The 27,879-nt window shown below is 41.2% G+C and overlaps 1 protein-coding gene across 1 annotated transcript in view; it reads right to left on the minus strand.

Annotated features, from left to right (window-relative positions):
- Positions 1-663: 663 nt before the first annotated feature.
- LOC126425179 (lipase 3-like) overlaps positions 664-27,879 on the minus strand; it is a 65,639-nt gene continuing 38,423 nt past the window's right edge. The window contains exons 5-8 of the mRNA XM_050088133.1: positions 18,693-18,851; positions 9,891-9,975; positions 3,848-3,990; positions 664-947 (exon numbers count right to left, since the gene is read on the minus strand). Coding sequence (XP_049944090.1) covers positions 792-947; positions 3,848-3,990; positions 9,891-9,975; positions 18,693-18,851 — 543 coding nt within the window. The 3' untranslated portion in view covers positions 664-791. The remainder of the gene's footprint in view (positions 948-3,847; positions 3,991-9,890; positions 9,976-18,692; positions 18,852-27,879) is intronic.

The following is a 27,879-nucleotide window of genomic DNA, read 5'->3' on the forward strand; positions in this document are numbered from 1 at the left end:
TGACATTATACCAATTATACTATCAACCACAGGAGTCACACCACACAATATCCACCAGTACATCAACGCAATACAGCTACATCCAAACGTATGTATACAACTACAGAAATCTGTAATTATTGATACATGTTCAATTACCTGAAAGTTCCTAAAAGCAATGTAACATATATTGTACAGTTAAAAGGAAGTCACGCTTGACCAAGGTCTTTGTCACTTTCCATTTTTAACCAGACATAACGTCTGAGAAAGGAAAGAAATAATAATAATAATAATAATAATCCTAATTGGGAGAATTATTACAAATTTAATGAGGCAAGAAGGGTGCTTACCAAGCACATAGTTGGGTGTGCTGGTACGCAACAAGTGAATGTTCTGTTCACCGTCCACGCTGGGGGCATATAAGCAGCCTCATTAGAGCATTCTGGGACACTGTGTCACAACTGTTCAGGTAGTGAGTATAGATTTGAGGCTACATATTTTCTTAAATTTGACAAGTTACCTAAAAACGGACAGTGCAGTGTATTGGAATGACTTAAGTTTATTCTGGAATCACAGTTTCAAACAATCATGGCAGAAGAATATAATGAAAGCAATCATTATTTCAATTAACAATTAATTTTATTTTGGAAATTATTCACAATTTCTCACAAAACAAATGCTCCATACAAAAAGAGGTTACAATTTCATTTTGGTAATACAATTTTTGCAATTAAAAGTAAGCTTGATGATGTAAAACTACTTGCATACAGTACTGTAATCGTGTGAAATGTTGCAGGTCAGTAAGCTACATGTTACGGGAGATATCTGTTCATAAGGCTGATAACTTTATCATAGACAAGCTCTTTGACGTGGATCGCCCACATGTAGTCGACGTGGTTGAAGGAGTCCTGACTCACGAGGAAGCGACCAATACAGTTCGGTAGTTCTTTGTACAGCCTGTCAACGTCCTGGAACAGAAGACAAAATCAAATTCCAGTGATGATCTTTTTGTTTATTCAATGTTAGGAAATAGTGTGCAGATGAGCATGTAACTGGTGGAATGACAGTAGCGGCTGATATGACATGTGATGGAAAACATTATTTTTCTCATCCATACTTCTCTCACGTTACTGCATTTACTCTTTGATTCTTTTTCTTTGTTCCATTTTACTTATTTCAGTTAGTTTACTTCTTTTCATTTCTTTTTCCTTTTCTTTCTTTGCTGTCTTCTCTTTTATTTCTTTTATTTCATACCCACTCTTTGATTTTCCATTCAATCTTTCTGTTTTTCATTCCTGCTTTCTTTTCCCTCATTTTCTTGGTACTTTTCCTTTCTTTTCTTCTCTCCCTTAAATTCCATTTATTTCTCTCCCAGTCGTTATTTCTCTTTCTTTCTTTTTTCTTTCTTTCTTTTTTCTTTCTGCCTCTTCCCTTTTCCTCTTCTGCTTCTTCCTTCGAATGGAGATTGTAGACTTTAAGCAGCTTCAGTTGTGCATCTGTTAATTTCTTCTTCATTTTCTTCTCACTTTTAGTTTCTTTTCTTCTCTCCCTTAAATTCCATTTATTTCGCTCTCTGTCTTTATCTCTCTTTCTTTCCCCAATAAAGATGCAATATGTGCGCTAGTAGCGAATTCTAACGGGGCGGAAAGTAAATGTTTATACCATGGAAGAGTGGTAGATGTCAGCCTAGTACTGTGAAAGAAACAGTTGGATAATAAACGCTACGTTTATCTTGTTCCTGAAATTATTTCAGATGACAATGACTTTCAGTTGTATTTGTGGATGACTTGAATGAACTCAGTGATTGCTTTCTGATGTATTTTCCAGAAGAAGTTGATCAACACAAATGGAGCAAAGATCCTTTCAGTACACTCCTTTCATCAACCCTACAGCATTGAAGAACAATAGCAATTTGTTGATATTTCTTCAGACTCAACAATGAAATCGAATTTTGTTTCCTTATCACTGCTACATGTAGTAGCATGTTTTGAATAAACTTCGTTGGATTGCCATGCAGCCATTGCTTTCAGTTATCATTATTCAAGTTTATGAGAACCTCTAAGCCTTCAACGTTAGGATTTCAGTTTAAGGAGGAAATTTACCAAAATATGAATTTTCATTGGTATAAGAACTCTTGGACAATAATTTCCAAAGTTTCAATGATGAAATCGCGTCCGAAGTGCCGCTGAAAAGTCAGTTGAAGATTTAGTTAGAGCAGGAAACAAGGAACCAGAAGAGTCTGAATACAAATCTGGGGCCTTCTGAAGAGATGATATAAGAAAAGAAGAAGTTAGATTGAGTTTTGAACTGCATTTCGTATAAATTTTTTTTAATTGTATGTATGTTCTTCTCAGAATGTAGGAAAAGAACCAGCGGCTGAAAAGGGAGTGAAACACGGTTGTAGCCTACCGACAACGTTATTCAATCTACACAGTGTGTAAGCAGTGGAAAAAACCAAAGAAAAATTTCGAGTAAGAATTAGAGTTCAGGGAGAAGAAATAAAAACTTTCAGTCTTGCCTATGACATCGCAATTCTGTCAGAGACAGCAAAGGACTTGGAAGAGCAGTTGGACGTAATGGGCAGTATATTGAAAGCAGGATATAAGATGGACATCAAAAAGTAAAACAAAGATAATGGAATGTTGTAGAATTAAATTACATGATGCTGAGGGAACTAAATTAGAAAACGAGACCGTAGTAGGTGAGAGAGTAGTAGGTGAGTTTTGCCTTTTGGGTAGCAAAATACTGATGACAGCTGAAGCAGAGAGAGTATGAAATGTAGACTAGCAATGGCAAGGAAAGTGTTTCTGAAGAAGAAATATTTGTTAACATCCAATATATATTTAGGTGCTAGGAAGTCTTTTCTGAAAGTATTTGTATGGAGTGTAGCCATGTATGGAAGTGAAACATGGACGATAAACAGTTTAGACAAGAGGAGAAAGAGGCTTTGGAAATGTGGTGCTACAGAAAAATGCTGAAGATTAGTTGGGTAGATCACATTATAGACGAGGAGATATTGAATAGAATTGAGGAGAAAAGAAATTTGTGGCACAACAAGACTAGGAATTTGGACTGGTTGATAGGACACATTCTGAGACATCAAGGGATCACAAATTTAGTATTCGAGGGAAGTGTGGGGGTTACAAATCGTAGTGGGAGACCAATTGTTGAATAGAGGAAGTAAATTCAGAAGGATGTAAGTTGGAGCAGTTATTTTGATATAAAGAGGCTTGCACCAGATAGAGTAGCATGGAGAGCTGCATCAAACCTGCCTTTGGACTGAAGACCACAACAACAACATAAACTCTAGAATAATGAATTTTTTACTTTCATTTCTATAAATGTTGTATCAAGGATAAATTTTGGAAGTCTGAGTGCAAGCTGGGCTGAGAGATGGGGCAAAGTGCTTGGAATTTTGGATGTGTTTTGTATTACGCTTACAGCACCACAAATAAGAAAATTATTAAAATTCTCCCATTCGATACATTCAACAAACTTTATGTGGCAAGCTTATTGTATGCAAAAGTAGTGTACACAGACTGCAGAAATCTCTTGAATAGTTTCTGGAGAAAAGGTAAATATATTATTTTTTGAAAGTAAAATTTTTAAATTCCATATATATATAATCAAAGGACCTTAATTTCATATTTGATTAAATTATGGTACAAAATTTCATTGCTGTATCTTCAAAATTATGGATTTGGGTCATCTTTTTAGTAGTACATGTTTATCGTGAATGTCGTCTCTTAAATCTCTTCTAGTAGAGAAAACCCCGGCTATTTTTTTCCTCCTTCTATACAAAGAGATGCAACTTTCCCGCACACAGACACAGCGCTACTGGCTGGCTGCTCCTGCCGCTTATACTGACCTGCAGTGCGGCGCACCAGTCGTTGTTGCTGTAGTGGAGCGCCACCTTGGCGGTGATTTTGGAGATGTCGTAGTCTGGGGGCCAGAAGCTGCCGTACTTCTGCAGGTTACCCAGCATGCCAAAGTCGTACTGCCGGAAGTGGCCTGTGGACAAACATACCGTCACACCTATACACCGCTACCATAGTCCAGTAACAAGCAAATGGAACAAGTTGTCCTAGATGAAAGAGAAAAATCTGTACGGTGTCTCCTATGCAGTGAAGATTACATCGATAATAAAAGTAACACAGATCGAAAAAAAAGTGAACCACCCAGAAAACATGGTTGGACGTCATGTAACTTCGTGCATGGACACACCATCAGTGCAGATTTTGATGATTGTAGTTGTTAATGTCTGTGAGACGTATAACGGGCACTAGAGTGCATTAGTGTTGTTCGTTTTCAATGTTATAACCGTGCCTGTTAAGGTAAACACTGAGGCGATATAAGTCATGGGATAGAGATATGCACATAGACAGATAACGGTAGTATCGTGATACAAGATATAAAACGACAGTGCATTGGCAGCGCTGTCATTAGTACTCAGTTGGTTAGTGTGAAAATGTTATCTACGTGATCATTTCGGAAATCGTTATGGAATTCAATATTCTGAGATTCACAGTCTCAAGAGCGTGCTGAGAATATTGTATTTCAGGCATTGCCTCTTATCACGGACAATGCAATGGCCGGTGACTTTCACTTAAAGACCGAGAGCAGTCTCACTTGCATAGAGCTGTTAGTGCTAACAGAGAAGCAACAGTGAGTGAAATAACCACAGAAATCAGTGTCGGACGTACGATGAACGTACTGTCAGGGACAGTTGGGCAAAATTTTGGCGTTAATGGGCTATGGCAAAAGAGGACCAATGCGAGTGTCTTTGCTAACAGCACGACATCGCCTGCATTGCCTCTCCTGGGCTCGACTGGAAAACCGTGTAGTGGTCAGTTGGTAAGAGCTGATGGTAGTGTTATAGTGTGGCACAGCTCGCATGAAGCCATGGATCCAAGTTGTTAACAAGGCACTGCGCAAGCTGATGGTGGCTCTATAATCGTCTGGGCAGTGTTTACAGGATACAGCTGGTCCAGCTGGAGCTATTATTGATTGGAAACGGCTATGTTCGATTACTTGGAGACCATTTTCAGCCGTTCATGGGCTTCACGTTCCCTAACAAAGAATTCTTATGGATGAGAATGCACCATGTGACCAGGCCGCAGTTTTCGCGACTGGTTTGAAGAGCTTTCTGCACAATTAGAGCGAATGATTTGACCACTGAGATCTCCCGACATGAACCCCACCGAACATTTGTGGGACATAATCGAGAGATTTTGTGTACAGGAACCTGCACCAGCAACACTTCCGCAATTATGGACGGCTATAGAGACAGCATGGTTCAGTGTTTCTGCAGGGGACTTCGAATGGCTTGTTGAGACCACAGCACGTCGAGTTAGCGTACTACGCCAGGCAAAAGCAAGTCTGACACGATCTTAGCAGGTGTCCAGTGACTTTTATCACCTCAGTGTATATCAGGCGGGAACAGCGTCAGATGTTGAATGAATACTATGAAGGACATATAGATGTAGTGTACTGTACACGAGACAGTGTTATAAGCAACTTGCATAGTTCGAAAGACTCTTCATTGTGGGTCTTCACTTGGCCAGCTGGACGAGCCTGTCAGTTTCCAGGTTTGTGGGCAGTCGGATGTGAGAGTAGCCAATTGTTGGACTGGATGGGAATGTGTGGACAGTCCTACCGGTACTAAAATGTAGACTTTCACGGACGGAAATATCATGTCCATTATAATTATCCGGGCTGTTATGCCGTGGTCGGTTGATGAGTTCTGTGTCGATTCCCAACGTTTCGTCTCCGACTGCGGGAGACATCTTCAAGGGGGTCCGCAGCTCGATAGAAGGTCCAACACACCCACTGGCTCGCTACTTACCGGACTTAATTCGACTACATTCCATTATCCTCGTTTTGCCTTTGTTGATGTTCATCTTATATCCTCCTTTCGAGACACTGCCCATTCCGTTCAACTGCTCTTCCAAGTCCTTTGCTGTCTCTGACAGAATTACAATGTCATCGGCGAACCTCAAAGTTTCTATTTCTTCTCCATGGGTTTTAATACCTACTCCGAACTTTTCTTTTGTTTCCTTTATTGCTTGCTCAATATACAGATTGATTAACAAAGGGGAGAGGCTACAACCCTGTCTCACTCCCTTCCCAACCACTGCTTTCCGTTCATGCCCCTCGAGTCTTACAACTGCCATCTGCTTTCTGTAAAAATTGTAAATGGCCTTTCGCTCCCTGTATTTTACCCCTGCCACCTCCAGAATTTGAAAGAAAGTATTCCAGTCAACATTGTTAAAAGGTTTCTCCAAGTCTACAAATGCTAGAAATGTAGGTTTGCCTTTCCTTAAACTTTCTTCTAAGATAAGTCGTAGGGTCAGTATTGCCTCACGTGTTCCAATATTTCTGCGGAATCCAAACTGATCTTCCCCGTGGTCGGCTTCTATCAGTTTTTCCATTCATCTGTAAAGAATTCGCGTTAGTATTTTGCAGCTGTGACTTATTAAACTGATAGTTCGGTAATTTTCACATCTGTCAACACCTGCTTTCTTTGAGATTGGAATTATTATATTCTTCTTGAAGTCTGAGGGTATTTCACCTGTCTCATACATCTTGCTCACCATATGGTAGAGTTTTGTCAGGACTGGCTCTCCCAAGGCTGTCAGTATTTCTAATGGAATGTTGTCTACTCCCGAGGCCTTGTTTCGACAGGTCTTTCAGTGCTCTGTCAAACTCTTCACGCAGTATCATATCTCCCATTTCATCTTCATCTACATCCTCTTCCATTTCCACAATATTGTCCTCAAGTACATCGCCCTAGTATAGACCCTCTATATACTCCTTCCACCTTTCTGCCTTCCCTTCTTTGCTTAGAACTGGTTTTCCATCTGAGCTCTTGATATTCATACAAGTGGTTATCTTTTCTCCAAAGGTCTTTTTAATTTTCCTGTAGGATGTATCTAACTTACCCCTAGTGAGATAAGCCTCTATATACTTACATTTGTCCTCTAGCCATCCCTGCTTAGCCATTTTTCACTTCTTGTCGATCTCATTTTTGAGACGTTTGTATTCCTTTTTGCCTGCTTCATTTACTGCATTTTTATATTTTCTCCTTTCATCAGTTAAATTCAATATTTCATCTGTTACCCAAGGGTTTCTACTAGCCCTCGTCTTTTTACCTATTTGATTCTCTGCTGCCGTCTCATATTTCATCCCTCAAAGCTACCCATTCTTCTTTCCCCCATTCCTGTCAATTGTTCCCTTATGCTCTCCCTGAAGCTCTGTACAACCTCTGGTTCTTTCAGTTTATCCAGGTCCCATCTCCTTAAATTCCCACCTGTTTGCAGTTTCTTCAGTTTTAATCTACAGTTCATAACCAATAGATTGTGGTCAAAGTCCACATCTGCCCCTGGAAATGTCTTACAATTTAAAACCTGGTTCCTAAATCTCTGTCTTACCATTATATAATATATCTGGTACCCTTTAGTATCTACAGGGTTCTTCCATGTATACAACCTTCTTTCATGATTTTTAAACCGTTAGCTATGATTAAGTTATGCTCTACGCAAAATTCTACCAGGCGGCTTCCTCTTTCATTTCTCAGCCCCAATCCATATTCCCCTACTATGTTTCCTTCTCTCCCTTTTCCTACTGTTGAATTCCAGTCACCCATGACTACTAAATTTTCGTCTCCTTTCACTACCTGAATAATTTCTTTTATCTCATCATACATTTCATCAATTTCTTCGTCATCTGCAGAGCTAGTAGGCATATAAACTTGTACTACTGTAGTAGGTGTGGGCTTCGTGTCTATCTTGGCCACAATAATGCGTTCACTATGCTGTTTGTAGTAGCTTATCCGCACTCCTATTTTTTTTTATTCGTTATTAAACCTACTCCTACATTACCCCTATTTGATTTTGTATTTATAACCCTGTATTCACCTGACCAAAAGTCTTGCTCCTCCTGCCACCGAAATTCACTAATTCCCACTATATCTAACTTTAACATATCCATTTCCCTTTTTAAACTTTCTAACCTACCTGCCCGATTAAGGGATCTGACATTCCATGCTCCGATCTGTAGAACGCCAGTTTTCTTTCTCCTGATAATGACGTCCTCCTGAGTAGTCCCCGCCCAGAGATCCGAATGGGGGACTATTTTACCTCCGGAATATTTTACCCAATCATTTAATCATACAGTAAAGCTGCATGCCCTCAGGAAAAATTACGGCTGTAGTTTCCCCTTGCTTTCAGCTGTTCGCAGTACCAGAACAGCAAGGCCATTTTGGTTAATGTTACAAGGCCAGGTCAGTCAATCATCCAGACTGTTGCCCCTGCAACTACTGAAAAGGCTGCTGCCCCTCTGCAGGTTCATGGGGGGGGGGGGGGGGGGGGGGAGGCTCCGACCGATAGTGCAACCATATCGGCAGCATATTGGCTCTGAGCACTATGGGACTCAACTGCTGAGGTCATTATCCCCTAGAACTTAGAACTAGTTAAACCTAACTAACCTAAGGACATCACAAACATCCATGCCCGAGGCAGGATTCGAACCTGCGACCGTAGCGGTCTTGCGGTTCCAGACTGCAGCACCTTTAACCGCACGGCCACTTCGGCCGGCCAGCATATTGGCAAGGCATTCGTCTACAGGGACGACAATTCGCACCCCCATCGTGCACATCTTGTGAATGACTTCCTTCAGAATAACGACATCGCTCGACTAGAGTGGACAGCGTGTTCTCCAGACATGTCCCCCATCGAACATCCCTGGGATAGATTGAAAAGGCCTGTTTATGGATGACATGAGCCAACAACTACTCTGAGGGATCTACGCCGAATCTCCGTTGAGGAGTGGGGCAATCTGGACCAACAGTGCCTCGATGAACTTGTGGATAGTATGCCACGACGAATACAGGCGTCCATCAATGCAAGACCACCTCTGAAGGTCTCTCTGTATGGTGGTACAACATGCAGTGTGTGGTTTTGATGAGCCACAAAAATGGCGGAAATGATGTTTATGTTGATCTCTATTCCAATTTCCTGTATAGGTTCCGCAACTCTAGCATTCGAGGTGATGCAAAACCTTTTTTTGATGCGTGTAGATGTAGACATAGATGTAGAATGAGTCTTCGTACGTTTGTAAAAGTGAAGTAAATCTTCACTCTTCTGTTTGCAGTGTCACCTTGTTCACCAATCATTTGTGCTCGTGTCCAGCTTTCCTTCAACGGCAGTTGGCACACCACTCTGCAGCCCATCTGTCCTTACTGTTGTGTATAAAGTCGTATACTACACAGACATCAAGGGTCACATTTGGAGGATTAGTAACAAGTTACATGCCGGTCAATTTGGCTTCGGCGGAGATAAAAGCACCAAACCAATTGGATGTTGTGCTTCATGATGGAAGCAATATTCAAGATAAATCAAGATATCTTCATAGGATTTGCCTACGTAGAAAAAGCGTTTGACAATATAAAATGGTGTGAGACGTCCAAAATTATCTGAAAAATAGATCTACAGAAGAAAAAAAGGAAACGCTGGTAATATACGATGTGTACAAGAACCAACAGCTAACTAAAAGAATGGAAGAAAGTATGACGACAGTGTTGTTCCGCTACAGTTCTAGAAAATATATTTGGCACTGCTTGATTTCTGGTGGTGTAACACAGTCTACGAAATTATAATGAATGTATTTAATTTAATTGATTTCACCGTTGTTCCTGACAGAATATTATAATAAGGAAACGTAGAACTATGTGTTTAGAGAACTCGCAGATTGAAAAAATAGCAAACGTATGTTTTATAATGCATCACATTGTCTTCCTAGCTACAAAATAGCGGCGGTGAAACCATCACGACGTATTGGTAACATCAGTACATGACGCATGTTATTAAAGACATAAGACATGGTTATTGTGCGTGTAAGAATGCGATACAAACCGCTCTGGATTTCCTGTCCATAGTGGATCAGCTGCTTCGTAGAGCACCCTGCCGGGTCATGGCCCATGATGACGGGGATCATCGTCTGCAACACAAGTCATCAAATGTCACATGACACGGTCTCAATCAGCATAAATATAAAATATAACATATCAGAGTTAATAGGAACAATAGACTTGTGGGATACATTCTCCTGGCTGATGACACAGCAGTACTGGCCATCAAAATTGCTACACCACGAAGATGACGTGCTATAGACGCTAAATTTAACCGACAGGAAGAGGATGCTGTGATATGCAAATGATTAGCTTTTCAGAGCATTCACACAAGGTTGGCGCAGGTGGCGACACCTACATCGTGCTGACATGAGGAAAGTTTCCAACCGATTTGTCCTACACAAACAGCAGTTGACCGGCGTTGCCTGGTGAAACGTTGTTGTGATGCCTCGTGTAAGGAGGAGAAATGCCTACCATCACGTTTCCGACTTTGATAAAGGTCGGATTGTAGCCTATCGCGATTGCGGTTTATCGTATCGTGACATTGCTGCCCGCGTTGGTCGAGATCCAATGACCGTTAGCAGAATGTGGAATCGGTGGGTTCATGAGGGTAATACGGAACTCCGTGCTGGATCCCAACGGCCTCGTATCACTAGCAGTCGAGATGACAGGCATCATATCCGCATGGCTGTAACGGATCGTGCAGCCACGTCTCGATCCCTGAGTCAACAGATGGGGACGTTTGCAAGACAAAAACCATCTGCACGAACAGTTTGACGATGTTTGCAGCAGCATGGACTATCACCTCGGAGACCATGGCTGCGTTACCCTTGACGCTGTATCACAGAGAGGAGCGCCTGCGATGGTGTACTTAATGACGAACCTAGGTGCACGAATGGCAAAACGTCATTTTTTCGGATGAATCCAGATTCTGTTCACAGCATCATGATGGTCGCATCCGTGTTTGGCGACATCGCGGTGAACGCACATTGGAAGCGTGTTTTCGTCATCGCCATACTGGCGTATCACCCGGCGTGGTGGTATGGGGTGCCATTGGTTACACGTCTCTGTCACCGTTTGTTCGCATTAACGGCACTTTGAACAGTGAACATTAAATTTCAGATGTGTTACGACCCGTGACTCTACCCTTCATTCGATCCCTGCGAAACCCTACATTTAGGCAGGATAATGCACAGAAACCAGATGGCAGTTATAAGAGTCGAGGGACATGAAAGGGAAGCAGTGGTTGGGAAAGGAGTAAGACAGGGTTGTAGCCTCTCCCCGATGTTATTCAATATGTATATTGAGCAAGCAGTAAAGGAAACAAAAGAAAAATTCGGGGTAGATATTAAAATCCATGGAGAAGAAATAAAAACTTTGAGGTTCGCCGATGACATTGTAATTCTGTCAGAGACAGCAAAGGACTTGGAAGAGCAGTTGAACAGAATGGATGGTGTCTTGAAGGGAGGATATAAGATGAACATCAACAAAAGCAAAACGAGGATAATGGAATGTAGTCGAATTAAGTCGAGTGATGTTGAGGGTATTAGATTAGGAAATGAGACACTTAAAGAAGTAAAGGAGTTTTGCTATTTGGGGAGCAAAATAACTGATGATGGTCGAAGTAGAGAGGATATAAAATGTAGACAAGCAATGGCAAGGAAAGCGTTTCTGAAGAAGAGAAATTTGTTTACATCGAGTATAGATTTAAGTGTCAGGAAGTCATTTCTGAAAGTATTTGTATGGAGTGTAGCCATGTATGGAAGTGAAACATGGACGGTAAATAGTTTGGACAAGAAGAGAATAGAAGCTTTCGAAATGTGGTGCTACAGAAGAATGCTGATGATTAGATGGGTAGATCACATAACTAATGAGGAAGTATTGAATAGGATTGGGGAGAAGAGACGTTTGTGGCACAACTTGACCAGAAGAAGGGATCGGCTGGTAGGACATGTTCTGAGGCATCAAGGGATCACCAATTTAGTATTGGAGGGCAGCGTGGAGGGTAAAAATCGTAGGGGGAGACCAAGAGATGAATACACTAAGCAGTAGGTACTGGGAGATGAAGAAGCTTGCACAGGATAGAGTAGCATGGAGAGCTGCATCAAACCAGTCTCGGGACTGAAGACCACAACAACAACAACAATGCACGACCGCATTTTGCATGTCATGTACGGGCCTTTCTGGATACAGAAAATGTTCGACTGCTGCCCTGGCCAGCACATTCTCCAGATCTCTCACAAATTGAAAACGTCTGGTCAATGGTGGCCAAGCAACTGGCTCGTCACAACACGCCAGTCACTACTCTTGATGAACTGTGGTATAGTGTTGAAGCTACATGGGCAGCTGTACCTGTACACGCTATCCAAGGTCTGTTTGACTCAATACCCAGGCGTATCTAGGCTGTTATTACGGACAGAGGTGGTTGTTCTCGGTACTGACTTCTCAGGATCTATGCACCCAAATTGCGTGAAAATGTAATCACATGTCAGTTCTAGTATAATATATTTGTCCAATGAATACCCGTTTATCATCTGCATTTCTTCTTGGTGTAGCAAATTTAATGGCCAGTAGTGTACGTGCTATCTCTGTGCTGGGACGACAATATCAGCTGAAGACGCCTCGTTGATGGACGCTTCAGAAAGTCTTTGTTTTGCTTTGAAATCACAAGACACAACAGCTAGGCCCCTTAAGGGTCCTGATATTCCAGTAGAATGCCCTGGCCAGCACATTCTCCATATCTGTCACCAATTGAAAACGTCTGGTCAATGGTGGCCGAGCAGCTGGCTCGTCACAATACGCCAGTCACTACTCTTGATGAACTGTGGTATCGTGTTGAAGCTGCATGGGCAGCTGTACCTGTACACGCCATCCGAGCTCTGTTTGACTCAATGTCCAGGCGTATCAAGCCCGTTATTACGGCCAGAGGTGGTTGTTCTGGGTACTGATTTCTCAGGATCTATGCACCCAAATTGCGTGAAAATGTAGTCACATGCCAGTGTAGTATAATATATTTGTCCAATGAATACCCATTTATCATGTACATTTCTTCTTGGTGTAGCAATTTTAATGGCCAATAGTGTAAAATATACTGCTGGGAAAAAAATTAGTACACATGGAAAAACGTCATCAGTTTTGGTCCGATGACGGATATGCCACCTGGGGGATAGTAGATGTACCGACAATGGTTTCAACGTCGTCCTCCGACAGATAGTGTCATGGCGTAGCCGCCAGAGAGCCATCTGTGTCTACTCTAAAGGGTAGGGAATGTTGACAAGCAGAAGGCTCAGTGTGGTGTAAACGTTTGAAGCGAGCAGGCAACGATGCTACAGACACGTGCTTGCTACAAACATCTGAGCGAGTGTGAAAGGGGCAAATTGCCCCTTCTGAGTGGCAAGATGGTCACACTAGCTGTACGTGTTGCATCAGTTGTGCAGCGATGTTGATATCAGGGTCACGTGAACAGACCTGCAGACGAGATTCTGCATGTCTATGCGGCACAGACGCCCACATAGTCGTCGTATTGTACAGACAAGAGTGGCAGATCGTAGAGCTACCATAGCAAAGGTGAGAGGGCTTGTGAGCCCAGACGTGCCAACAATAGCTGTTGTGAACCGTTTATTAGCAGTGGGACTACGGGCACGCACACCTCTATTCCGCCTTCCACTCACGCCGCACCCAAAGCTCGACTGGTGCCGTCAGAGGATCACTCGGAAGATGGAATGGCGCACCATGGTCTTCAGTGATGAAAGCAGATTCTGCCGCCACGCAAGTGAAGGTCGTTTGCGTGTGTGACGTAGACCTGGTGAGCGCTGTCTCATAGAGTGCATTCATGCAAGCCACACTGGCTCCATTCCAGGCATTATGGTCTAGGGTACGACAAGCTACAACTCTGGTTCACCTTTGGTGTTTCTGGAGGGGACGCTAAATAGCTCTCCGTATGTCCAAAATATTGTTAGACTTATTCTTCTGCCGTTCTTGGAACAAGAAGGTGATCTGTTGTTCCAAAAGGATAATGCTCACCCACACACTGCCCGTGAAACTCAACGTGCTCTGCAAGACCAGCAGCAACTTCCCTGGCCAGCACGACTCTAGACTTGTCTCCGATCTAGCGGGCATGGAACGTGATGGGACGGGAAATAGTCGTGTGACTCATCAGCCAACCACTCTTACAGGAGTATGTGTATAGGTCCAGCAGGCGTGGCATAACGTATCCCAGGACAGAATTCGCTATCTGTACGATTGACTGGATGCAAGAATAAGCGCCTGCATTGCCACCTGTGGAGGCTACACCACGCACTAATGTGGGTGTTTCAGCATGGGGTGATACATGGTACCTCAGAAACGCTTGTGCTATTTGTAAATGTAATTATTTAAGGTACTGTATATCCACTGTTGCAACAATAAACCTTGAATGGTTTGGAAACCTCTAGAAAGGTGTATTAATTTCTTTGCAGCAGTGTACGAATTACAGGGTATTCTGGACTAACTTCTGTTTATAGTTTACTAGGCCTTCCAGCTCCTTTTAGTTATTAAACACGAATAATATTGGACTAGAAAATCTTATCTCCATGATAGCCTGAGAATTTGTGTATGAGCTTAACTAGTGTAGCGTGATATTAAATATCATTTGCGAAAGCTTCGAACCTCAAAGCATAAAAATTATAATCGTAACATTGAACATGTTTTAAATAACAGATTAGTAACACAGTCAGTGTGAGCTCGAGAGCATTTTTCCTTCTACGCAGGTGACATATCGTTTGGCGTGCACCCCCTCCTCCGTCCACTCCGCCCCCCTCCACCATCCACATTAGTTTCTACGTCTACATCTACATCCATAATCCGCAAGCCACCTGACGGTGTGTGGCGGAGGGTACCTTGAGTACCACTATCGGTTCACCCTCCTATTCCAGCCTCATATTGTTCGTGGAAAGAAGGATTGTCGGTATGCCTCTGTGTGGGCTCTAATCTCTCTAATTTTATCCTCATGGTCTCTTCGCGAGATATACGTAGGAGGGAGCAATATACTGCTTGACTCCTCGGTGAAGGTATGTTCTCGAAACTTCAACAAAAGCCCGTACCGAGCTACGGAGCGTCTCTCCTGCAGAGTCTTCCACTGGAGTTTATCTATCATCTCCGTAACGCTTTCGCGATTACTAAATGATCCAGTAACGAAGCGCGCTGCTCTCCGTTGGATCTTCTCTATCTCTTCTACCAACCCTATCTGGTACGGATCCCACACAGCTGAGCAGTATTCAAGCAGTGGGCGAACAAGCGTACTGTAACTAACTTCTTTGTTTCCGGATTGCATTTCCTTAGGATTCTTCCAATGAATCTCAGTCTGGCATCTACTTTACCGACGACCAACTTTATATAATCATTCCATTTTAAATCACTCATAATGCGTACTCCCAGATAATTTATGGAATTAACTGCTTCCAGTTGCTGACCTATTTTGTAGCTGAATGATAAGGGATCTTTCTTCCTATGTATTCGCAGCACATTACACTTGTCTACATTGAGATTCAATTGCCATTCCCTACACCATGCGTCAATTCGCTGCAGATCCTCCTGCATTTCAGTACAATTTTCCATTGTTACAACCTCTCGATATACAACAGCATCATCTGCAAAAAGCCTCAGTGAACTTCCGATGTCATCCACAAGGTCATTTATGTATATTGTGAATAGCAACGGTCCTTCGACACTCCCCTGCGGCACATACATTCTTGATAAGAACTTTAAAAATAAATCTCCGTCTAATAATAATAGAGATGGGTGGTTCTTTTCTTTTAAAATAATGACTACGTAGCCATTTCACTGTAACAGAAACAAATTTCTGAATCCTATTGCAATACTAAATATTAAAGGATTCAATTCATTTTCATTTAACGTCATTTCTGAGATCTTCGAAAACTTTTGACTGAAAGAACAGAAAACTGGTATTTTTTTTTTGCCTTCAGTAATACTGTGCGGTATATTAAACTGTGTTGAAAGAATGAAGATACACAATGTATGTTACTTTTTAGCGTAATAATGGAATTTTTTGTTTCTATACTTTGCAATTTAAATCACTCCACATAGGAAACCGTGGGACATAAATGCAGGAAATATCAGCGATTTACACTGGTGTCCAAAATTAAAGCAACAAACGAGTATTTCCCCTTCTTGTGTCTAGTTCACGATATAATTATACAAACTGTCAACAGATGTTGTTACGATCGTGTTCTGCACAGAAGATGGCATTCAGATAAACGGACAACCACGACAGAAATGACGTCTGTGCACCTGTCAAGCAGGGTAGCGTTTGCAGCGGAGTTTCACATCCACCGTCCCTTTGTACACAGTCACAGACGGTGCAGTATGGCACGGAGAAGACGCCTACCAGACTCTCTGCTGTGGAGAGCCCTAGGAAGAATGTAAGTTGGATAGTCGCTAACTGATGTGGCCCGATGCCTTAATGTGAATCATTCTGTTGTCTCTCGGATGAGGCGACAGTTTATAGAGACGGAAACTGTATCCTGGAGATAAGGATAGGGCCGACCACATATGACATCAGAAAGAGTAGACCGTCGTTTGGCAGTAAGAGTAAGATGGTACCGTCTTCGTACTACACTCCAACTGGTATCTGACCTCGCAGCATCCACTGGACGTGATGTGTCGAGGCAGATGGTGTACAGAAGGCTTCAGTAGAGTAGCCTTTATTGTTGGAGACCTGCTGTCTGTTTACCTCTGGCCGGTCTAGATTGGAGCCGTCGACGTGTTACCTGGACGGTCGAACAGTGGGCCAATGATGTTTTCACAGATCAGCCCCGATCTGGTCTGGAAGTAGATTCTCGACAGATTCACATCTGGAGAGCGCGTGGCACACGATTTGGGGACCCAAGCATTGTGGAAAGAGACCGATATCGTGGAGGTTACCTACTGATGTGGGCAGGGATTATGGTGACCACGCCAACATCTATTCATGAAAATTTACTGGTCAATCAGCAAGATTTAACAGCTGTCACGTACCATAAGGAGATCTTGTGGTCTCATGCGCGGTAGTTGCGAAGTGCTGTTGACCTAGACGTCGTACTTATGGACGATAATGCTGACCTCATAGAGCAGGGATGGTTGATGTCTTTTTTTTTGGAAACGGAAGATATTGCACGCATGACTTGGCCTGCTCGCTCTTCGATCTGAATCCCATAGAGCATGTCTGGGATACATTAGGAAGACGGGTAGCTTCACGTCAACACCAACCAACCATTCTCCAAGACCTGTGAGCAGCTCTGCAGGAAAAATGGGCATTATTGCCTCAACGTGAGATTGATGACATCATTCACAGCATGACCCGTCATTGTATGTATTGGTACCAGAGGTGGTCACACTCCATACTGAACACATTAACCAGTTGTTAGAATGTTTGTGAAAATCCGTTAAGTTGGAACTAAACGAATAAAATTTTTGTTTACCGTTATCCATATTGCAGTCTATAACGTTTTGTAATCTTTACGTTATTTCTACTTTACTATCACCTGTTTATACTGATTTGTGGTAAAATAATAGAAACTTTTTAAAATTTCTGTTTGTTGCTTTAAATTTGGATACCAGTGTATAGTGCCATGTTAAACATAAAACACAGCTTAACTGCGTAAGTTGTATTTTAAATGTCAAGAAATCACTCGAGTTAGTAGTAAAATTTTAGAAAATTTGCCATGAAAGAAGTTGAAAATTGATAAACATGATTAAAACCTGTATTTATGGAACAGAAAAGAAATACACAAAATCATTGGTGATTCGAAAGAGAAAATACTCTGTGGGCTTGAGTTCGGTTGTATGTGACAGCACAAATTTAAACTGGCAACGTACATCACTGAAATGATGTCAGATGAAAATCTTTGCACGAACGTCTGAACCATTCAAGATTTATTATTTTTATGTCTGTTGATATAGCGATAAAATTTTGTTATTGTATATAGAGGGTTTGATCACATTTAACAACAAAGACTAACACATGTGAAAGTATACGGAAAATGAAGCAAAACCATTCCAGTGTACGAGGGTCCACAAAGGAGCGTTTGCGAGAGAACTGCGAATGTGTGGTTTGAAATATGCTCAATATTTTTTATATACTTGAATTTAGCATATTTCGTGACAGCACTCACATTTCTGTGGATGTTTATAAGATGATATTTGACTTTTTGTGTTGGCTTCAGTCGTCTAGTGGAAGTATGATTCCATAATGCTGTTTCGTCGGCTGCGGAAATGTCCTCGTTCAATGCGTTTGCCTCATTTTTGGTGCTTCAAATACCATTTTTCCAAATGTGCTTCCTTCTTGACGTTTATATAAAAAAGTAGTAGAATAACTCATTTTTGCTGGTCACTTGCAAATTATTATAACGAGGACCTGTACATTATTCCACCGTTACACACCGAGTGTTCACTGCCGACTGACTACGGTCAAAAACGACTACAGCGTCAAAGACATCTCACACAACACACAAGCTTCTACTTGTAACCAGTCTCTTTGATATTATTCGTCACGTCTACTAATATTAATCAATATGCTGTCACTCTCGAACATATAAGCAAATTAGGATAAAATAAGGCAAATTACAATTCACAAAAATATTCTGACAAAAATATAAGAAAACATTTACAACCTCCCTCATTAGATTCGGTATCGACAAATCCGGTAGAAAATAACACATCGCCCAGATCCATTACAGGTTACAAGCCGACACCGCTTTCAGAATGAAGTATCGTCCTCGTTATTACGAATGTGCTTGATATGTAAACCTTCCGTCACAGAGGCACCGACCTTGTTCATCTCGGCCTCGTTGAAGCCGCCGATGAGGAACATGATGTTGGCGCAGATGTCCTGCGTGAAGGCGCCGTCGCTGCACATGATCTCGCCCGCCATCGTGATGAACTCGTTGCTGGGCAGGAACTCTCCCAAGCCAATCATCTGCGTCAGTATCTGCCAGCACAACAGTCAAGTGCGTCAGCATATACCCACAGAATTGTCAAATGTGCCAGCAGTCGCTAACGAAACAGTTAAACGCGGCAACATGTGCCTGTAGAACAGTCAAATGTATGATCACCTGCCAACAGTAACAACAAAATTGTCAGCATCTGCTCGACAGAACAATTTAATGGATCAGCATCTGCCAACAGAACAATGGAATACGTCGGTATCTGCTAGTAAAACTGTCAAACACGTTAGCATTTGCTAAGATAGCAGTCAAACATGTCAGCCTTTGCCAACAGTCAAATGAATCATCAACTGCCAACAGAACATACAGATGGATCAGCATCTGATACTGAGCAGTCAGATGCGTCAACATCTTTCAACAGACTATTTGAATGCGTCAGTATCTGCCAACTTTCAAAAGCCCAGCCAATTTCTACAAAAAAAAGAAGAAAAGACGTGAGTAAGTCTCTCCATCAGTTTTGTGTCAAACTCCACCTCTACAAACACTGCAGTAATATTTTACATCAACGTATTTGGAACACCTGACTTCCATCTTAGATGGTCAGCTACACCACCTTTCCTATAACATTTGGATGATTTATACAGCAATGACTTGGAATAAGTGAGTGTACAGGCAACATATATACGATTTCTATGTACTGTATAGTTGCATACTGGCCATCTACAGTTTAATAGAACGACACTTTTGCTGCCTCGACCGTCACCCTTGATTTACTTTGATGCAATTCATCTTTTCCTGTTACTTGGTAGATAACCTCTTCATTTCGGCATAACTGCTGCATCAACCATCCTCCTTATATCGAGGACTACTCCAGCAATTAAGACCTTCTACCGTACCTTCGCCTACAGCTTAAAACAATGACACTGGCTGCAATACATGCCGAAACAATATTAGCAATATTCTTTACTAGGATTTTTTTCCATTGGTTCGTTGCAAAATTTCTCCATTTCATATTCTATCTACCTGTACGATCTTCAGTGGCTTCTAATCCTTTCACTTTTGTCTTCCTCGTTGTTGATTTTTCATACATATGCCGGTCTGTGCTCCAAATATAGCTTTCCATAATTTTTTCTAGTCATTATTTTTATATTTTTTTATGTTATGAGTAGCAGTTTGTGTCTTGTTTACATAGAAATACTTTGTCCCTCTAAGCCTCTACAAGAAGTGCAGTGCCTTAAATTGAAAAAAATGACTGCATTAGCCTTTGAAAGCAGCAAGATTCTAGTGAAACAGATCTAAATTTAGCATCAAAAATAGCTTACTCTCTTCAGCTACATACACTACTAGCTTTAAATAAAAGTTCTATGTGAAACAGAGGTAGTTGTCCTTAGAAATAATTTCAGTCTAGGTTTAAAATTTTCTTAACTACCGCCATCATATGTCATTGCCCAAATAATCAACTACTTTTGTGACTACATACTGGCAGGGAAAGTGGTGAGAAACTAATATGGAAAAACAGGTATTGACATTATTAGAAATAACATAATAAATGTATAATGTGGTATAATGTGGTCAGCGTTAAACATTTCAAACATCCCAGAAACCTCATAGTAAGTGAGAGTTATAATGCCAACGTCATTCAGTGTTGTACTGCTATAATCAATGACACATTCGAAAAGATAGATTGTTATTGGACTGGAGGGAAAAAAACGATAATATTAACATATGGAGCATGATTTTCACTCCGAACACTGGTTTGATGCAGCTCTCCTTGTTACTCTATCCTGTCCAAGCTTCTTCATCTCCGAATAATTAGTGCAATCTACACACTTCTGAATCGCCTACTGTATTCATTCCTTGATCTCCCTCTACGACTCTTCCCATCCACCGACTCCCACACTTCCCTCCTAAACTGGTGATTCCTCGATGTTTCAGAATGTGTTCTATCAACTGATCGCTTCTTTTAGTCAATTTGTGCCACAAATTTCATGTCTCCCAGTTCTATTCAGCACCTCCTCATTAGTTACGTGAAATATGCAGCTAATCTTCAGCATTCTTCTGTGGCACCACATTTAAGAAGCCTCTATTCCGTTCTTGTCTAAACTTTTTCTCGTCCATGTCTCAATTCCACAGATTGCTACACTCCAAGAAAATGCCTTCAGTAAATAATTAATAACACTTAAAACTAAATTAGACGTTGGCAAATTTTGACTTGCCATTGCCGTACACATTTTATACCCTTTCTACTTCGGCCATCACGTTATTTTGCTGCCCAAATAACAAACCCATCTACTACTTTTAGTATCTCGTTTCCTAACCTAATCCCCTCAACATGACCTGACTTAATTCGGTTACATTCCGTTATCCTTGTTTTGCTTCTGTTGATGTTTATCTTATATCATTATTTCAAGACTAATTCCATTCAGTTCAACTCTTGTTCCAATCCTTTGCTTTTTCTGACAGACACTACGTGTCAGAATTTCGGGTCTTAATGAAAAACTGATAGAAACTATGTAGAGAGCTTCGGGATGTGATATTGGAAACAGATAAAAAAGGTAAATGGAGCTACAAAGCAAAGAATTAAGATATTCTGAAACTAAAGAATGTGAGAAATTTATTAATGCCCCCACAGGCAAAAGCACGAATCTTTCTGACAATAATATCGAACAAGTTTCAGAACATGTTACAGCTTCATTGATGAGTAACTAAAGTCAGCCTTCGCATGTTATAGCTGGAGATATTACTATTCTCTCCAAATTCCTATGCAGGGTGTCCGACTCAAACCTCCCTGATTTCAAAGACCCAGGAAAAAACACAGTAGATACGACAAAGATTGCACCAAAATTGTAGAGCATCTCAAAGAATTTATTTATTTATCATCAATACACCTCTACGTGTGAACCATTTGTAGCACGAAGAATATAGAGTCTACATTCAATTTCTTGTCATGTTCTTTGTTCCTCTGTTATTGTTGCAATCACATTAATGATACAATGTCGCAATGTAGGAATATCGTTCCCTTTGGTCGCATACACGCGGTCCTTCACAAACCGCCACATGAAGAAATCAAGCGGCGTAATGTCCGCTGAACGTGGTGGCCAGGCAATGGGTCTTCTGCTTCCGATCCAATGACTGGGAAATTTCGTTCACAGGAGCTTGCGAACAGCTGATGACCAATGCCGAGGAGCTCCACCTCGTTGAAAAATGATGTTAGGTGTCAAGTCTTATATCTGAGGGTACACAAACTGCTCCAACATGTCCAGATACACTGACTCATTCACTGTTTGTTCCATAAAGAAGAATGGTACAACAATCCTGTCGTGCATTAGCCCACACCAGAAGTTTAGTTTAGGTCTATCACAAACATGTTCAGTGACAACGTGCGGATTTTCCGAACCCCAAATCCGAACATTATGCCTATTAACCCTTCCTGACAGACGAAAGCTTGCCTCATCTGAGAATAAACATCTTTCCAGGAAGCTGGCATCCACATCAATATGCTGTAGCACATCCGTGTGGTTTGTAGTTCAGTGTCAGATGTTGCAGAATTTGCACTTTGTAAGCACACATACGAAGACGCTGATGAACTACACGAGACAATGTTGACTGAGGTACATTAAGTTTCGCAGATGCTTGACGAGTTAACTCAAGTGGGCTTCTGAGAAACGTTTGTCTGATGTCCTCCACTGTCTCTTCTGAAACTCCGTAATACGCACCGCCAGAATGTTTCAGGACAATTCCTGTTGCCAGAAACTTCCTGTGCCATTCCTTAATTGTTTTCACATCAGGTGGATCACATTCATACACACGACGATAATTTCTTTGCACTATAATCGGCGATTTTGTTACTGCTAACCACACTACTGCTTGCGCTTGCTACTATGGAGTCGCCAGTTTCAGTTCATGCGACCATGCTGCACTCTGGTGACGATACTTGGCACTTCTGACGCGGGAATATAAATTCTTTGAGATCTCTACAATTTGGTGCATTTTTCACTTTCGTATCTACTGTGGTTTTTCTCTCCTGGGTCCTTGAAATCAGGGAGGTTTGAGTGGGACACCCTGTACATTATTTTTTGATAAATTTCATTGGCGAATATAAATCACAAAATCAAGATGGAGTTGTGCAGCATTAACGAAAGTTGGTAGGGGTGCTTTTATATCTGAAAGATAATGTCTACTCAAGTTTCGCGCCAGTCACGCTAAAGCAGCACTGTGAGGATGGAGCTCAGGTTCGCTTTAAAAACAGGCTGTAACGCTCATGAGAGTTAATTACCTTTGTTAGGACGTGGTGAGTTGATGTTGGACAAGAATGCCTTAATGGCGACAAAGACAACATTAGGAACATCTCAATATCATGCTATAGGGCTACGAGAAGATGGATGTTCCTTCTGTGATATTACAGAAAGACTTGGCACAAATGTAGCCACTGTACACGATTGCTGACAGCGGTGGTCACGGAAATGTGCAGTCACAAGAAGACCGCGTTCGGACAGCCACTTAGCACTACCGAGAGGGAAAACTGTCGTGTTCGGCGTATGGTCTGGCTCATTGTACCGCATCTGCAGCAGCAACATGAGCAGCAGTTTCTGCACCACAGTGACACAACGAACTGTTACTAAGCGGTTACTTCAAGGACAGATCCAAGCCAGATGCCCTGTAGCGCGCATTCCACAGGATGTGTTATGTTCACTCCACTGACCCCAAACCACCACCGTGTGCGACTTCAGTGGTGTCAAGCGATAGCTCGTGGAGGACAGGCTAGAGGTCTCTTGTGTTTTCTGATGAGAGCTGGTTGTACCTCAGCGCCAGTAATAGCCGTGTGTTGGTTAGAAGAAACGCAGTTGAGGTCCTGCAACCAACCTGTTCGCGTGCTAGACACACTGGTCCCACACCTGGAGTTATGGTCTAGGGTGCGATTTCGTATGACAGCAGGAGCACACTCGTGGTTATCCCACGCACACAGACTACAAATTTGTACTTCAGCCTGGTGATTCGATCTGTTGTGCTGCCATTCATGAACAGCATTCGAGGGGATGTTTTCCAACACGATAACGCTCGCCCACTTACCGCTGTTGTAACCCAATATGCTCTGCAGAGTGTGGACATGTTGTCTTGACCTGCTCGATAACCTGATCTACCTCCAATCGAGAATATATGAGACATCATCAGAAGACAACTCCAACATCATCCACAACCAGCATTAACGGTCCCTTTATTGATCGATCCAGTGCCATAAGCATGGAACTCCATCTCTCAGACTGATAACCGGCAACTGTACAACACATTACACCGGTTGTTAATGTACCAGCATTTCACATTTGCAATGTCTTATCTCACGCTTACATTAATTTATGATCTTGCTATGTATTCCCAAAATTACATTACTCTACATTAATTATTTTTGGAGCTGCGATTTCTTTTCCGCTAGTATATATATTGGAAGCTATGTTTAGAATGCCTAACTCCTTGAAGAGACGCCTACGAGGTTACAGCGAGTGAACACTATATACTATTCTGAATGTTCACTTTTATGCAGTTAGTTCGTTCTAAGTAATGAGTTCCGAAAAAATATTTTTAGATGTCGATTTATTTGTTTATGAAACTATAAGACATAAAAAGGTAAAATTTCTCAAAGTAGTCTTCGAGAATTTCGGTAATACGTTCCTTCCGTTTGATATTTGCATCACTGAATATAAGAAAAAATTGCATCATTCTGCCCACTTTACTGGCGTCTCATCTTACGCTTCAAATGGTTCAAATGGCTCTGAGCACTATGGACTCAACTTCTGAGGTCATCAGTCCCCTAGAGCTTAGAACTACTGAAACCTAACTAACCTAAGGAGATCACAAACATCCATGACCAAGGCAGGATTCGAACCTGCAACCGTAGCGGTCTCGCGGTTCCAGACTGTAGCGCCTAGAACCGCACGGCCACTCCGGCCGGGTCGTACGCTTCAATTGGGGTCCGAAGCTGGTGTTATTTCTTTTGATGTACATAAATGAGTATATTTATTGTGTACTTTTTCGAAACTAAGAGATTCTCTGGAAAAATTATTGAGAAGGGTTAATTATAAGATGTGCGTCTCACTCCTTAAGTACCAGCGCTGGCTGTTTCATATGAGTGATGAATAGAAATTGTCCTAAACTTGGGTCCTGTGTGTTTCTCTTCGTGATTTCTGTACGTTTATGAATTTTCCTCTCTACGCAGTGTCTCAGTTACTTATTCCGATACATTCCAGTTGACCGTAATGCTATTTGCCCTAGTCTTTAAATATGGCCTTAAATATTCTCTTCTACTGATTGCCTGCAATATACCTGGACACTTTATCAGATTACTCACTTTGTTGCATCCTCTTTTCATGAATATTCTACTATCTCTTCATTTCGCTTTTTATCCACTCGCTTTCTAACATTCTTCTTTAAGTACTATTTTCCAAATACTTCCAGTTTGCCCTTCTCCTGATGTTTCATGGTCTACGTGTCATTTTCACATGCAACTGAACTTGTAACGTATTCCTTTTGTTGTTCCTCTATTCCTGCTCACTAAAGAGTTTCTTAACGGATTAATGTATTTCTTGCACTATACATACTTCTTCCATTCTGCGCCTATTTCAGCTTAATTTCATCCACATGTTCCATGCTTTCCACGGAATCTGTTGCACGCAGCAGATATTCTAAACTTATTTTTTTCCAAAAAATGCTATGTCATTGTATAAACATTAACGCTGATATTTGTTACCCTTGAGCGCTCATTTTGATTCTGAAATTGTTTTGTTTGATTGCTTCTTCAAGATAAGACATAGATTACAGCGGTAATAACATCCAAGCATATCTGATATACTTCTTATCATCACTTAATCTGTCTCAATCATCACTTTTGTTGTTTCAAGTATGTTTTCGTCACTATTTGAATTAGTCGTTCGTCTCATAACTTTCTCCCCATGTGTTTCAAGGCACTGACACAGACGAATACTTTCCCTAGGTCTACGAATTCCACTAAAAGCCTTCCATTTGCTTAATGTTTTGTTTCATTACTGGGTACAAAATCAAACATACGTCAGTGGTACCTTTGCCAAACTCTATTTGAACCTTTCCAGTGCCTCTCCAGTCTTTATATCTGTGTTTCTACGTATTACTTTTATAAAAATTAAGTCTACATAAACCGTCTACAGTGTAAGGCGGGGGGTATCCTCTTCATTAACTGGCTCCTCATTTTCACTCTCCCCTTATGAACGGATGGCGATGAACGTGACTGGCCACATGACCCTTCTACCACCCGAACTTATCTTATCTTGATCTTGTGTACCCTCAGCGTGAAATAGAGTAGAGGTAGCAAAACATTGTCACAGTCAGTCTCTGATATCGGTTCTTTAAACATCACTAACGCTACAAGAAAACTGAGTCGTGTATCTCGCGAAGATTTGCTTTAAGATCCCAAAATATGTTCATAAAAGTACCGTACAGACTAAATATCTGAATTAGTTGTGCCTCCAAATTGTTCGTACAGGTAATACTGGAGAATTGGTCCAATAGGGAGTTTGCACCAAGTGCACTTTTCATATACGCTACACTTCCTTAGATACCTCCGTAGTAACATTTGGTGGCTGGCAGTTATAGTTTTTTAACGGACGTCATGGTCACTTTTGATTGTAAAACAATTTATTCATAAACTCCACTATTGTAATATCGGCCATTTTGCTATTGTCAAGTGGATTAATCGACATTTTTGTGCTTGAAACAGGAACCAATATGTCGTCATCACATTTGCTGCGTGTATTACGCTGATGTCATCTTTTACATAGATAACATCGGACCACTGCACACTATACTGTATTAATGGCAACTCAGGCGTCAGTGAACATGTGTACTGGTGTGATGTTACTTGTGTAAAAGTTGACATCGGCGTTATGTGCCCAGCACATTCAAGTTCTGCAGTAACAGACCAGGACACACACTGTAACGAAGAGATCGCTAAATTAGCTGTGAAACTATACGATCTTCATTTTGCATTACTACGAAATACAAAAGTCTATTTTTTTGCCTGTTTGCATATTATGTTGTTTACCTATGAATATGTCGCAGTTCATTACAATTCAAATAATGTTTGATCGAAAAGGTAAGAACTGAAGTCGAATGTATTGAAAATATAGTTAAATTGTCTCTTTCAGTAGCAGTTTGTGACAATGTCTTTTGCACTGAACACATTGTCTTTTGCGCTAAACACCACTGTATAATGATACATGTAACACAAATGTTAGTGAAATCAATGATTTATTAATTGCATCTGTAATTAGAAATACCAATTCAGTATTGTTATAATTATAAATCTATCGATTTTTCAGATGAAGACATCATGTATTTCATGACTCTGCATAATAAGTCTATGCATATTGATTATGCTGGTCACCAGAGTGTAATACTACGTACATCAAGTAAGAGTTTGTAATTGTGTTACATCAAAATTTGCGAGTGTAATAATACCTGTGAAGAAACGCCATTCTTAAAAGACATAAATTGCTGGGAAGTTTTAAGTTTGTCAGACTTGATATATTTGTGAAACGTTGTACTTTAGTACAGTGTGAAAATGTTCAAAAATAAGTCGGCATTTTTTGTTAGAGTGCATGCATAACATTCTCCAAGCATGGAAAGCCAATTTTATTTCATCAGCAGCGAAGGAAATTTTAACAGTCACCCCAGCTACAAAACAAAAGGAAACAAAGCAACCATCCGTTATAATTTACATTAACATCTGTGTAAAGCTTCTCGAACTATTTCAAAACATTACATTTAGTACCGAATTATTACAACGTCGTGATAATATACATGCATGTTAGATATCTTTCCTCGTTTTGATATTTGCTGACGAACAATTTTGGCAATATTTGACATCGGCCACACAGGTGAAACTGCCACAGTGAATGTTACGACTAAATAGTTTTAAAATCAAAGGTGACCGTGACATGCTTTAAAAAAGAAATCTCGCTGTTGGGAGTAATCGATTCTCGAACACAAAAACCGATTTCATTCGTTCATTCACAAGCATTAGTGACAGGTACGAGTGGGCAAATG

Source organism: Schistocerca serialis, chromosome 10 (genome assembly GCF_023864345.2).
Source record: "Schistocerca serialis cubense isolate TAMUIC-IGC-003099 chromosome 10, iqSchSeri2.2, whole genome shotgun sequence".
Classification (NCBI taxonomy): Eukaryota; Metazoa; Arthropoda; class Insecta; order Orthoptera; family Acrididae; genus Schistocerca; species Schistocerca serialis.